General features: G+C 35.0%; 1 protein-coding gene across 11 annotated transcripts in view; it reads left to right on the top strand.

The window, feature by feature from the left end:
• ZNF532 (zinc finger protein 532) overlaps nucleotides 1-3,798 on the top strand; it is a 125,098-nt gene extending 121,300 nt beyond the window's left edge. For all 11 annotated transcript variants that reach the window (XM_074200654.1, XM_074200651.1, XM_074200653.1 and 8 more), the window contains one exon: nucleotides 369-3,798. In XM_074200654.1, coding sequence (XP_074056755.1) covers nucleotides 369-863 — 495 coding nt within the window. In that variant the 3' untranslated portion in view covers nucleotides 864-3,798. The remainder of the gene's footprint in view (nucleotides 1-368) is intronic.
• The last annotated feature ends 11,693 nt before the right edge of the window (nucleotides 3,799-15,491 follow it).

Below are 15,491 nucleotides of genomic sequence, written 5' to 3'. Positions count from 1 at the left end.
ACAGATGAGGAAACTTAGTTATATGGGATTAAATGCTTTGTCCAGGGTCACACAGCTTGTGTCTGAGGTCATATTTGAACTCAGGTCTTCCTAACCTTAGGCCTAAGCTCTCTTTTCACTGCATCACCTAGCTGTGGGCTCAGCCAGAGATATATGTCCATATATTTATTGAACAAAGACTGGCAGTAATGAGGGTGAGATCACATTAATATTGGAAACAGAGTAAATATTTGTAGAAGCATGTTTTTTTCACAATATGATCATATCTCTTTGTACTGACTTAACTCATTCAGAGGTGATCATTGTTCAGAGAAATAGCAGAACCATTTTAATTTGATCAATTTCTGGTTTTTGTTTTTTCTTAACAGGCTCCCAGTCCAAAACGGAAATTAGAAGAACCTGTTTTAGAATTCAGACCCCCACGAGGAGCAATTACTCAGCCATTAAAGAAACTAAAGATAAATGTTTTTAAAGTTCATAAGTGTGCTGTTTGTGGCTTTACAACAGAAAATCTTCTACAATTTCACGAACACATCCCTCAGCATAAGTCTGACGGCTCCTCTTATCAATGTCGAGAATGTGGCCTTTGCTACACTTCCCATGTGTCTCTCTCCCGGCATCTCTTCATAGTCCACAAATTAAAGGAACCTCAACCGGTATCTAAACAGAACGGTTCTGGGGAAGATAATCAACAGGAAAACAAACCCAGCCATGAAGACGAATCATCCGATAACCTGATGTCAGACAGAAAATGCAAAGTGTGTGCAAAGACTTTTGAAACTGAAGCTGCCTTAAATACTCACATGAGAACACATGGCATGGCCTTCATTAAGTCTAAAAGAATGAGTTCAGCTGAAAAATGAGTATTCCCGAAGGAAAATCTCTCTCCACATTGGAATGGAAAAACTTTTTTTTTGTTACAGAAAGTTTGCAGTATAATAGAGTTGACAGTACTGTTTAGGCTGTTGCAATATATTCTCCTTAAATGTATCTTCTTCACCTCATCATATATACCCTCAACAAGTATTAAAACAGTATTTGAGTTTAAAAAGAGTTTGTATATATTTAAACTAATAACTTTTATACTTTGTTACGTGTTTGTATCGGTATTTAGTGGAAAAATGTTTTGAGTTATTTTTTGTTTAGAATTTTTCTTTTTTTTTGTACTAAGTTTCTTTAAAACAGAGTTCTTAGCACTGGGGGCAGTTCCTTGGATTCAGATAAACTGTTTTGTACACCATGAGTTTGAATGGTTTAGCTAATTAAATTACAGGTTAACACAATGCCTTTTTTTTAGTATTTTTTTTTATTTTTTTTAGAATTCACTACATAAATTGTAGCTGGTTATAGGTGTCAAGAACACTAGGCTCTTCAAGTGTCTTAGCACTAGTACTCAGTGTATCTACTTTGAAAAAAGTATGTGTGCGCCTTGAAACTCATCACTGCATATCTGTGCATCTCTAGATATTTTTAGGTCTACAAGAGAAAGTTTTTAAAGCAGCCTTGCAAGTAATTCGCTACTAGTGGGCCAGAACTTAGACCAGGCAAGTCAAAGGGAATGATGTTTTCCTTTATGTTGTCTGTGAAGAGAGAAGGAAGGAATCCATTGTAAAAGTAGCTCAGAATAATTGTGATCTGGCAAATTTTTTTTTTTTTGTATTTTTTTGCAAGACTGTTTTAAGATCACAGGGATGTAAGCTTGATGAAAGGGCTGGACTGCTGTAGAAGAAACAAATATGTAACTAGATCAATAGATTTTTATACAGTCTGGTTTTTGTCTTGTAATTTATTAAACATAGAGACAAATTAAAAAATCAAGTATTTCTTTGACTTTTAAAGGAAGAAAGTAGTTCACTTACCCTGTGCTGTCTCAAGAATTGACTTTTCCTATTCTGGGTGCTAATGCCAAATATTCTGGTACTTAGAGTTAGGATGCACAACTGAAGCTGCTACCTATTGATGTGTTAATACAGCAGCCTATGGAATCACAATTGGCCATTTCAGATAGAGCACGAAGCTGCCAGGTTTTCATTTTGTCATTTCAATAAGTATAATTAATATTGGTAGTTATGCTTTAATGAAGCACAGCAAAGGTACCGTTCTGTCCCTTCCATATATAGTTCTCTGTGAGAGTTATATTTTTTGTGTTTTTTGTTTTGCATTTTATATATTGTATTTATCCCTAAACAAGTTTTGTACTTTTTTTTAAAAAAAACTTTTGTGTATATATAGATACTTGCATGATATATTGTAGTTATCGTTCCGTTCCTTAAAGGGTCTTGCTGCTGTCAAATGTTATACACTACGTTCATTATAACTGTATTAAACACATTTCATATGTAAATAAATGTGGCACATTTTGCCCTTGTGTGTCTTTGAGTCACTTTTATTTATAATTCTGATAATTCTATGAACTTTAGTAAGATTAATTCTTAAAAAATGAACTATAGGAAGATTTTTAAAATTCTCATTCTAGAAATATAGAAGTACTCATGCCCATTACCAGCTGGTTGTTTGAGGATCTCCACTATTCATTCAACAAATATTTTTTTAGCCCCTCTACTAGGTAAAAGGCAATATATTATTAGACTTTCTCAGGGCATGTGGTTATATTGGGGTAGGCAATAGGGGGCCAGGAAGGGAAAGGAATAAGCAAGTGCTTACTGTGCATCAAGCACTAATACTAAAGTTTTTGCAAATATCTTATATAAGCCTTGCAATAACCTTCTTAGGAAGGTACAGAAATTAATAGTCTTAAGTCACTTGTCCAGGGTCACAGAGTGAATACCTGAATTTAGATTCTGATTCCAGTCTTTCTGACTCTGAGTCTAGGGTTGTATCCACTATATCATGAGTTTGCCTTTAGGATGGCGACAATTTGGTTGGGAAATGAAACTTAAATAGCTGTGTTATAAAGGAGAAGAATAATGGCCTTAGGAGAGATAAGGTGTGTAATAACTGGTGTTCAAAGTGTACTTTAAGGTTTCCAAAGAAATGATTAATATCAAATTTTATCTGCACATAATCATTGCTGGCAGGTAGGTGCTGCTATTCCCATTTCTCAGATGAGAAAATTTAGGTAGATTGAAGTTTAGGTTTAGTAATCTATCCAGGCTAGCTAGTAAGGGAGGCTTAATTTGAACTTAGGTCTTCCTGATTCAAGATCCAACACTATCCATTTAAAAGTAATGTAAGAGTTCCTAGGAAGGAGAGAGGAAGGGAAATAAAAGAGTTTTCCTATATGATGTCATTAAGATGAAAGGAAAATAGTTTGGGTTTTTTGGGTTTTTTAATAGGGCAAAACTAGGGAGACATCTAGGTCACTCAACGGATAGAGTGCTAGACCTAGAGTCAGGCAGATTTGATTTCAAATCCAGATGCAGACGTTTACTAGCAGTGTGACCCTGGGCAAGTCATTTAGTGTCTGTTTACCTCAATCCAAGGAGAAGGACATGGTGAACCACTCCACTGTCTTTGCTAAGAAAATTCCATGGACAGAAATGACTTGTTGTGGTCCATATGTCACAATGAATCAGACCCAACAGAACAACAACAATAACAATGTGGAATATGGATATTTTAAATGGTGAGAATGACTTCAATAAAATGCAGAAAGGTTATGTAAGCCAAGGTGTATTCATGGAACAGCTAGTCATCCATCCAATGCTAGAAAGGTAGATTGGTGGTAGATATGGATTCCATCTGGTAATTTAGAAGTGAATGAGGGCCCAGAGGGTATTTTGAAAAGAGAAATGATGGGGGACAGACCTGATTGCAAGATAGCTTAGAGAGAGAAAATGAAGTGGCTTGGGAAAGAGAAGAGATTAGTTAGTAAATTATACTAGTGGTGATACTAGGAATCATAATATTTTTCTTTTTGGGTAAGGGAGGTAGTGTATAGCTTAAGTTTTTTTCTTAGGAGCTCAATTTGGGGGTGGGAGAGTAACTTTATTTTATCTGGAATACCAGCTACAATTCTTTTTTAAAATCTCATTATTTCTTTACATTAGAATTACAAGGCATTTAGGATGAAATTGGTCAGCTTGATGGAGAAGTGGATAGATTGCTGGGTATGAGACTTAGAAAGACTCAGCTTCCTGAGTTCAAATGTGGTCTCAGATACTGTGTCCCTGAACAAGTCACATCACCTCTGATTTTAATCTATAAAATTAGGATAATAGCATCTGTCTAGAAGGTTGTTGTGAGAATCAAGTGAGATATATATACATTAGCACAGTGTTTGGTATACAGTAGGTATTTAATAAATGTGAATTTCATTCCTACTCACCTGTGGTACATCTGCTAATCAACTATATGCAGGGTCAAAAGTTTATTTTTCTTGCCCCAGAAGAAAAACAAACTCCAACTTCAGGCCAAGGCTAAGTTGGATTGATACTAAAGGGTAGATAACATTTTAGGATGAAAAATTTGCTGCTTCAAATTAAATTACTTTTTTTCCTCTGAGTGTACACTCAAATGATCTTAGTCAAGACTGAGAATTGATTTCAAGGAACAATTTGTCTTTCCTTCTCTTTTCATAAATTGGAGCACACTTTTTTTATAGTTCTTTACAGCTTACGAATTTTTTTTTTTTGTAAGGCAAATGGGGTTAAGTGGCTTGCCCAAGGCCACACAGCTAGGTAATTATTAAGTGTCTGAGACCAGATTTGAACCCAGGTACTCCTGACTCCAAGGGTGGTGCTTTATCCACTATGCCACCTAGCCGCCCTCCACTACGCCACCTAGCCACCCTTAGCTTATGAATTCTTTCCCAGAAATTATCTCATTTGATTCTGAAAAATAATGCTGTGAATATGCTTTTCTCCAATTTATAGATGAGGGCTTTAACTTGCTGGTAGTCACACAGCCTAGAAGATATAGAATTAAGGCTCCAAATCAATTCCTTCTTGTTCCACTACTGTAATTTTTGATGCTCTCATGTGCATACACATATAAAAATGTATTTTCACGTTTGTGCATTTGGAGAGATTTGAGGGGCCATATTCTTGCCATGAGTTAGTTACTCCATATAATCAAAGAGAAATCCATGGGATCATAGACCCAGAACTGGAAAGGACTTTGAGGGTATTTAGTTCAATCCCCTGATTTTACAGGTAAGGAAATATAATCCAAAGGTGTCATGAAGATGCCCAGGGTCACATGGCAGTATGTGGTATCTCTTTTGTGCCCCTTCTCACAACATAGTTCATGTTTAAAAATAATTTGTTTTGGTACAGTGGATAGAATACTGGATTGAAGTTGGGAATACTGCTTTGAAATCTAGTCTCAGACATCTACTAGCTATGTATGTGGTCCTGGGCTAATCACTTAACCTCTGATTCCCTCAGCCCATCTACAAAATCATACTAGCACTTTCCTCCCTTGGTTTATTGTGAGGATCAGATGAGATAATATTTAAGTAGTGATTGGAACATTGCAAGCACAACTGTCATTACACAGGGACAACACTAATCCAACCCTGTGATCAGCTTCCATTCTTTGAATCATGTCTCACGTGAATGAAGATTCTGCCTAAATATGCCAAGCAATTTGAGTTATTACAGAAGTGGCCCAGATGCTGAGATAAAGTGCAACTTCAGCGGCAGCCTCAAACAGTTGCCCCGATAGACCCTGTGCAGAGTTTCTTGTTTGTGGTTTCCACCTGCTTTACAATCTGCCTCATACTTGCTGACACTAAGTGGCAAGTACTTTTCCTTCTGTTACTTTAGAAGCAAAACATTCTGAATGGATACATATGTATATGTGTGTAACTATATGTATAAATAATGTGTATATAAATATATGTATGGATTATATGTATATATATGGGTACACATATGTTTATACCCATACATATACACATATAGTTGTAGAATTGAAGACTTTTTCTTGATTCAACAAGGATTTGTTTTCTCAATTTCATTTATAGATGTTAAGATGCTTAAAACTGTTTATTTGTGAAACACTCAAAACAGATCCTTGATCCATCAATGTGTATGTTTCCAATATGAAACTCAATTCATCTATGCCTTTTCTATTCAGTTAATATGTCTATATCTTCCTATAAAATCAATTCACACAGTCCACCCCCTTTTAACTCACTTTGTCTTGACATCAGGGACACACCAGCATATCACGTGGGACATTCACCTGTCATCCCTTGGCTTTTCCACGGAACCAGACGTGTCAGTTTTTTCTTCTACATTTCCTTGATGTTTTTAAGTCTAGACTTACTCCATATTTTTTTATATGCTCCAGCTTCATCAGGTATTAATTTTCTTCTTTTCAGTTTTGTCCTTAAATGCCCTCAGGATGACTTTGTTTCATGGGTCTCTTGTCAGGCTTTCTTGAAACTAGTTTTATACTTGTTAGATCCTCTCAGTTTATGAGGTTATAGTGCTTCTAATCTTCTACCATTCTTCTTTGTGTGATTTTTAGGAGGAAAAAAGTGATATTCTGAATTGTTGTTGCCCTTGGTTGCTACATCTCTTTGCTTGATAAGTCAACCAATTTTGACCAAGGCACTTTTTATATTCTTTTGGTCTTTATTAATATGGTAATAGATTTACATTTATTAAATTTTCCCGTATGGAATTATCATAATTAGTAAGACCTATTTCAAAGATTTTTTAAAAAATTATGCAGAATTAAAAATAAAGTAAAATTACATTTTAAAATTTAAAAATAAATTCTTCATAAAATGAAATAATTCTGTTTAATTGAATTAATTTCTATTACATTTTTATTTTATTACATTAAAAATTTTTAAATTTAAAAAATTTCACAGAATTAAAAACAAAATAAATTTTGTACAAGTAATGACCATCAATAAATTTCTTATTTTTTTCCTTGGGAAATTACATACAAATATAACTTTCTCCTTTCTCCTCATTTTTATGTCACTCATTTGATAGTATGTTGTGGTGGAATTAATGTGGGATTTGGAAGGTAAGGTTCTGGGTTCAAATTTTGACTCTTGCCTACTGTTAAGGTGAACATGCTTATGTTACTCCCCTTCTTTGGACCTCAGTTTCCTTATTTATCATGAGGAGGTTAGACTAGATCTCTAAGAACCTTCTTTGAGCCTATAAATCTAAAATATGTTTTCTTATAGAAACAATACCATCTGTAGAAGTTTAGTGATCATTCAATATGAAAAGATACCTTAGAGATAATATAGTGCCACTTCCTAATTTTATAAAGGAACAAATTAAAGAAGGGAGATGGTTAGGTTCAAAGACCTACACAGAAATTGTTTTTGTTCATTTCATGCATCTAAATTTTTCAGAATTCCAATAATAAATTTCCCCTGATTTTAGCCTTGAAAAAAGAGGAGAATTAGAAAAGGAAGAAATGTTACAAGTGAGGAAGCAGGGTTTAGTGAGGAGCTTATAGAGAAGTGTCAGTAACTTTTATTTGTTAGGGTAAATCCCAACACCTATTAGTCAAGATTGACTTGCTATCAAGTCTATTTGAGGATTTTTCTTTTTTTATCACCTACTTCTTGGGCACCATCTGCTGCTTTTGACAAGGGCTTTTCTCCTCTGTTATACTATGGAACAGAGAAAAATGCAGTCTTTTATTTTTTCTATTTTTCCTCCTATTTCTGAAGTAAACATACAAACATTTGAGGCTTTTTTCAATTATATTTTATGGTGAGAAACAGAAATAGGCAAGGATCTAAGAAGTCACCTTCCTTTGTAATTTCCTCCCCTCAAATCCTTTCCCCTCCTGCTGCCCCCCCCTTTGTTGTATCTAGTATCTAACAGAATCTTTTAATAAGAGTAATTTACCTTCTTTTGGGGAAATGGTTCTTTGTTCTTCTTTCTCAAAGAACACCAAGACATCAGGGAGGTGATGCCTTGATATGCCCATGAAATGGATTTGAGTGAGGGGGGTTGCTATGCTAAATCACCAACCAACCTTACTTTCTACTATGGAATCATCTGGGTCCAGTGGCCAGATATAGATCAGAATGAATTAAGTTGGCCCTGGAGGTGTGGCAGTCAGGGTTAAATGACTTGCCCAAAGTCACACAGCTAGTAAGCTTTGATTTGAACTTAGGTGCCCCTGACTCCAGGGCTGGTGCTCTAGCCACTGTGCCACCTAACTGACCCAGAGCTCTATTATTCCAGTAAGTGCCCTAGACATTTCCTCAAGGGAACTGTACCTGAAGCTCTGAGAAGGGGGAGGAAGAGGCCATTGTCCTAAGAAGAAGGAGAGAGGAGGTAGGGGAGAAGGAGCGAAACATACTGCCAATGGGAGCACCTGGGACTGGAGGCTCAACAACTGGAGCGGAAAGTCTTCCCTCCCACTTCTCTTTGCCATCTTGCTCTGTACTATCACTGAATCAAGGTGATCAAAGAGAGAAATTTGGAGAAAGTTGAGGTATCAAACCACAGGTAAGAATGCTTCAAGGAGAGGGAAAGAACAATTTTTAAAAATTCTAAGGAATAGCCTCTGGGAAGAAAGGGGTTTTCTAGTGGCACCCAGGTTGGCACCTACATGACCATTCACATTTAAGGTACAACAAGAGTTAGATGTTTTCATAAAAAGCTGTAACCTACACTAACGACCAGTCCTTACCTAGCACAGTGCCTTGCACAGACTTTTGTTTTTATTTTTATTTCCAATTACATGCAGAGGTAGTTTTGGACATTCATTCATTTGCAAGCTTTTGAGTTCCACATTTTCTTTCACCCTCCTTTCACTTCCACCCTCCCCATGGCGGCAAGCAATCTGGTAAAAGTTATACATGTACAATTTTGTTTAACTTTCCAAATTAGTCATGTTGTGAAAGAACTAAGGGAGAAAAACCACAAGCAAAAAGAAAAAAGCATAAAAGAAAAATTTTAAAACCTTGTACATACATTTTAGAAAGAGATTAAAGGTGCTGAGATCATATGAAATACAGTTGACTTGCTCTGTGTTATATATGTGTTCTTGAAGCATAGTTTCAATTTTTTGTCAATTCAATCATATTTTAAGTGAATCAACTTTTTGCATGTGAACTTTTTACAGGTGGCTATTTAAAGCAACCTTTTTTAAAAAATAGATTCATGTTGTTGGACTCAAGTCACTGTTTTCAAATATCTCAAGGGCTTATCAGTGGTTTGGGGTTTGCCCAGTCGACAACAGAGACAACTCTACATTAGAAAAGCCTTGAGGCATTAGTGGTTCAGGTGCTGCGGGATGTAAACATATCTACACATGCTCAAGTGGAGCCATGCCTACCAATCAGCAACTGTCATTAATTCAGGCCATTACAGCTGAGATGCCCAGGGGAGGTGAGGGTGCAGGTGTGTAGTAGACTGGAAACAACCTTACATGAAATACCACTAGACCCAAGGTGCTTATTAATCACTGACCCTTCCCAGAGACAGTTGAAGTTTATATTTAAAAAAGAAATTTTGAACTTAAATACACAAAGAAACAATATTTCCATATGAACATCAGAACAAAAAGTAGGATTTGTATATGAAACTGCAAGTCTCAATTTCATACCACTTGGTCTAATATACATGCATATATTAAATAACTATTTTATTTTTATTATCTAATATATGTATGTATATGCATATATGTATATACAATTCCTCATGTTACTATCAAAATCATTCTCATTTTTGCTTCTTCCTGAACATCATTTTATTTTCTCTGTACATTTTTTCACAATATTTAAATTTCTTTTTCATCACTGTTGCTGACCTCTCTCTGGTCTTACTTACTATCATTAAAAGTAGAGGGGGGAGGGTGTGGCTAGGTGGTGTAGTGGATAGAGTACCTGCCCTGGAGTCAGGAGTACCTGGGTTCAAATCCAGCCTCAGACATTTAATAATTACCTAGCTATGTGGCCTTGGGCAAGCCATTTAACCCCATGTGCCTTGCAAAAACCTAAAAAAAAAAGTAGAGGGGGATAAATCCTAGTAACAAATGAGCATAATCAAGCAAAATAAATTCTCAGAATGCCCATGTCCAAAAACGTATGTCTCTCTTTCTGCACATCCAATTCATCACATCTATGTTAGGGTTCTAGAGACATTAGTAGTCATTACTTTGATCAGAGTTCTTAAATCTTTCAGAATTATTTTTCTGATTTGTTTTTCTGATTTGTTGCTCACTCTCTCTCTCTCTCTCTCTCTGTAAATATATATATATATATAGATAGATAGATAGATAGATAGATAGATAGATAGATAGATATGTTGTTTTAGTATTTATTTAGATTCTGATTACTTCACTTTGCATCAAATCCTGCTTGCTAGGATTCTCTGATATAACCTTTGTTTCACCAGCTTGCATGTCAATATTATTCCATTACATTCTTATACTACAAATTATTCAACCTTTCCCTGACAAATAGCCCCCTAGGCTCCAATCATTTAATTTTTTTCTTCCTTTAATCTCTGCTTTGGGATCAAAAAGTTTCTTTTGCCTTTGATTATTTCCTTCCTGTTATTCCCTCTTAGCCCTCCTTTTTTATGTCCCCACTTGTTTCTTGTTGAGTTTAATTTCTTTCCACATAAAACTGTGTGTGAATGTGTATGTGTATGTATGTGTGTGTTTTCCATGATTCTTTGTCCATTTCAGATAAAGTTGCAATTCATCTGATGCCCACTTCCCCTAGCCTTTCCTCCATGTTTGTATACTCTTTTCACACACACACACACACACACACACACACACACACACACACACACAAACACACACCAATTAAGAGAAAATCAAGTTCTATCCCTTTTTTCTTCACTTCTCTGCTATAGTATGCTTTTTTCTCTCCCCTTTCTCCCCTTAAACCCACAGAAGAGAAACAATCTAACACCAGGACTGATTTTTTCCTTTTTCCCCCTCCTTTGGAAGACATTAGGAGATTTGTTTTTCTCTCCTCCTAATAGATGGGTAGCACTATATCATCTTAGAGACCCTTGAATTAATCACATAAATTTCCATTTATGTATTTTCCTTGCTACTCAGCTTTGTGTTTCAAAGTTCCCATTCAAAAATCTTTAAAGGTATAAAATGAATAATTTTTATTACATCAAGTTAAATCAGTTTTGCACAAATAAAACAAATGAAACCAAGATCAGAAGAAAAACAGAAAATAAGAGGGGAAATTTTTTATAAAGTCTTTCAAAGGTCTCATATCTCAAATATGTAAAGGACTTTGTAAAATCTATGAGAATTTGAATCATTCTCCAATTGCTAAGTGGTCAGTTTTCTGATAAAGAAATCAAATTAAAGTCCAAATAATTACTAATTAAAGAAATGCAAATTAAAACAGCCTTGAGATATCATTTTCCACCTATCAGATTGGCTAAAATAATTGAAGGGGAAAGCAAGAAATGCTGGAAAGGATGAAGAAAAATCGGGTTGCTAATTCAGGTGGAACCATGAACTGATACAGCTACTTTAGAAATCAATCTGAAATACTGCCCAAGGAATTATTAAATTGTTTACCCAATAATAATAATTTTGGTCAATTTCTAAAGATGATTAAATATTTCTAAAGATGATTATATATTTATAGTAGCTCTCTTTGTGGAGGCAAAGAACCAGAAATCATGGGGATGATGCCCATCAGTTGGAGAATGGTTGAACAAGTTGTGATGTATGAACATGTTAGAATACTATTGTGCTATAAGAAATGATCAATGATTTTAGAAAACTATTGTTTGACTTGGATGAAATAATGAAGAGAGAAATGAAGAGAACCAAGGGAACACTGTATACAAAAACAGCAATATTGTTTTAAGAATAATTTGAGTGAATAGGTCATTTTGACTATTATAAATCCCCAAATTAACTAAAAAAAGACATATGAAGGAAGATGCTATCTGCATTCAGAAGAGATAAAATAGAAATATCTATAGAATGATTTTTCATACATGCATATACTTGCTTGATGTATACATATTTGAATTCAATAGTAGCCATGGTGGTCAGAGGAAAGAAACAAATGTGGAAAAAAGAAATTTACATGATAAATTGATTATGTATTTAAAATGAATAGCAAGTAGTACATAAATGATTTTCAATTTTATTTTCCATCACCTTTTTATTATTCTATGATATTATAGAAATGCTTGTTTTATTTCCTTAATTAATATAAAATGAATAAACAAAAAAAAGAAAGTCACTTCAACTAAAGCTCTATTTTTTTTCTGTAGCAGTATACTCATATACTCAGTTTTTCAGGGTCAGTCATTCTTGGTTGAAAACCCATGCCTTTTATATTTTGGAATATTGTATTACCAAGTTTCCTGTCATTCTGAGTAATAGCTGTCAGGTTTTGTATGATCAAGACTGCCTCTCATACTTATTTGAGTTCCTTATTTCAAAATGCTTATGACATTTCTTCTTTGATGTGGAAGCTCTGGGTTTTGGTTATGGCATTTCTGGGGCTTTTCCTTTCAAGAGTTAATCAGTACTTTCTGTCTTTATTTTTCCCTCTGGTTCTAATAGATATGGTCAGTTTTCACTTATGACTTCTTGAAATATAGAATTCAGGACTTTTTTTGTAGGTTTTCAAGGAGTCCTACAGTTTCTGAATGATCTCTCTTTGATCCATTTTCCAGTTCAATTCTGTTTGATATCAGATATCTTACATTTTCTTTTGTTTATACAATCTTTTGAGTTTGTACTAATATTTCTTGCTATCTTATGAAGCCATTTATTTTTGTTTGGTTTCTAATTTTAAGGAAGTCTATTATTTTCCTAAGACAGCAGTTTCTGTTCTAAGCTATTTATTTTCTTACCAATTTTTTACTTCAGAAAAGTTTTTTATTTCATTTTGGTAAATCTCTTGCTTTATTTCTTCTAGATATTCTTGAAGTTCTTGTGAAAATCCATTTTTCCCTTTGAATTTCTGTTTGGAGCTATTACAAAGATAGTTACTTTTTAGTGTGAGTTTTTAATATATCTCTAGATCTTTAATATAATAGTTTTTTTAAGGTGGCTGATATGTTCTTTGTTTTATTCATCCATACAGTCTTAGTTCTTGAACTAAGGTCCTGCTCCCTGTCCCACTGTTGGATGGAATAGTGGCTGCTACATTTTTGATTTGGGTGTTGTGTTTGCGTTAACCCCTACTGCTTGAGGTTAAATATCTTCTGAAGTAAATATTTGAATTTCAGAGTACTGAATCTCCATGACTTTCTATGGCATGTCAGGAGAAATAATGATAGGGTGCTTTGAGCCTTGCTGTAGTGTCTTTTTCTGAGGGCTATCAAATTCATGGGGCAGCTAGATGGTACAGTGAATAGGTCACCAGGCCTGTAGTCAGGAAGACCTGAGTTTAAATTCAGCTTCAGACACTTACTAGTTGGATGACTGAGCAAGTCCCTTAACCCTATTTGTCTCAGTTACCTTATCTGTAAAATGAACTGGAAAAGGAAAGGGCAAATCACTGCAGTATCTTTGCCAAGAAAATCCTGAATAGGATCATTAAAAGTCAGACAGAACTGAAGAACAATAACAAAAACCAAGTTCACCTTGGTCACTGCCACTACTGATGACTTCCAAGGTCTGGGCACAGAAGAGGTAACTCATTGTTCTTTCTCATTATAATTCTTCAGTATTAGTCAGCCTGCTGTGATGTTTAGGTTTTTGCTGACTTTGGTAATAGAAAAGTGATCTGCTTGTCCTCATTTGGGCAGTCATTTTGATTAATCTAGAATCAGCAGAGTCAAATGTTGGTGATCTAAATAAACTGCTCTTTTTTTGCCATAGGAAATATATCTCATTCTTGAGTTGCTGAGAAAGTGATCTCCAGAGGTAAATAGAAAAAAAAGTAAGGGAAACAGACTTGCTACACTTTATTCTGAAGTACATAAAAGGAGTCAGGACAGGTCTGAACTGGTCAGGTTGCTTAAGGCAGTGATTGCTAGTGAAATCTGGTCCCAGACTAGGTTAATTAGGCTTTTGTCTAGGTGTGGATTCAGCCTCAGTGAGGAATTATGAAGGTAAGAAGACAGAACCCTCTTAGGTCCCACTCGAAAGAAGGATTAAATTTGTTCTTTATTCTGAAAGGAAGAATCAGAATCAACCAATGGGTCATGAAAGGCAAATTTTAACTCTGTAAGCTAGAACTACATAGAATTTAGATTTTTTTCCAAAAATGAAATATGGTCTGCTTTATGAGTTGAAGTCTGACACTGTAGGGATTTAAGCAGTAGGTGGATGACCTACTGAGGGACAGGGTATTATGATAGAAAGAGTAAGTCTCATCCCCACATTTACTACTTGTATGCCCTTGGGAAGTCATTTAAACCCTTGGGCTTCAGATTCTTCTTCTGTAAAAATGAAGGGGGTTGCACTTCATGGATTCTGAGATCCTTTGTAGGTCTGTAATCTGATATATCCAGGGCATCATAAAGGAAATTTAGCCATTAGATAGTTCAAATTAAATTATCTCTATGGGCTCATCCAGGTCTGTGATTCTTTTTGTTGTTTGGTCATTTTTCAGTCATGTTCAATTCTTCATGGCCCTATTTGAGGTTTTCTTGGCAAAGGTACCAGAGGGTTTGCCATTTCCTTCTCCAGCCCATTTTACATGTTCGGAAACTAAGGCAAAACTAGTCAAGTGACATGAATTTTCCTTACTCCTGGCACTCTATTTACTGAACTGCCTAGCTACCCTTATAGTCTTGAATATAATAATCATACCCTAATTTTTCTTCTTTGTAAGTTCATATTTAGGGCAGTGAAATGCCAGTCAGAATGCTCCAAATGGGGTCACAAAGAGTTGGATATGACTGAAACAACTGAACAGTCATAACAAAAATCGTTATTCTTAGATTTGGTACTATTCCTATGCCATGATTTTGACAAACTGTTTTATAAAAAATATATAATTTAGACATCATTGTTTTCAGACCTGAATCTTCCCCCTACCAAAAAAATCATATCTACCAAAACTCTGATTCAAGAGCATATCAATCCTCCAAAAGCTAGAGGACATATATCTCTATAAAAAGTTTGACACAACAGACTACATGTATATAAATATGCCCCAACAAACAATAAAAGTTTTCTTAGTGTTTGTCTACTTTAAGAAAGATTCTATCTTTCTATAAAATATCACTCCTCTGTTCCCAAAGTATTCTTCATACTCACTGTAGAGCAGTGGTATTAAATGCAAAAAGAAAGGGAGACTCAAAATTTGTTTCCTTTGAATTTAACTTTTTTAAGGATTAAATTTATGACCATTCTTGAGACAAAAAAAAAGAGTATTTTAAGTGGAACATACTTTGGATATTTAAACCTCCAGAATATACAGAGGGCTTTCCAACAAAAGGAAACTAGGCTCTTCCATATGAAATGGACATTTTGAGCTGCATAACTAATGGAAACCAGGTGCTCTGGAGAACACATGAATCCAGTGATCTATTCTATTCAACAGTAATAAGCTGTGTGTAAATTGCCTTTCATGCTTTCTTCATCTTGGCTATTCTTCAGGTGTTGGAAACAGCACAGCCTGCCTCAGCATATTA

The sequence above is a fragment of the Macrotis lagotis genome, chromosome X, assembly GCF_037893015.1.
Source record: "Macrotis lagotis isolate mMagLag1 chromosome X, bilby.v1.9.chrom.fasta, whole genome shotgun sequence".
Taxonomy (NCBI): domain Eukaryota; kingdom Metazoa; phylum Chordata; class Mammalia; order Peramelemorphia; family Peramelidae; genus Macrotis; species Macrotis lagotis.
The sequence above is the reverse complement of the archived record's forward strand: the minus strand, read 5'-3'. Positions and strand labels throughout refer to the sequence as shown.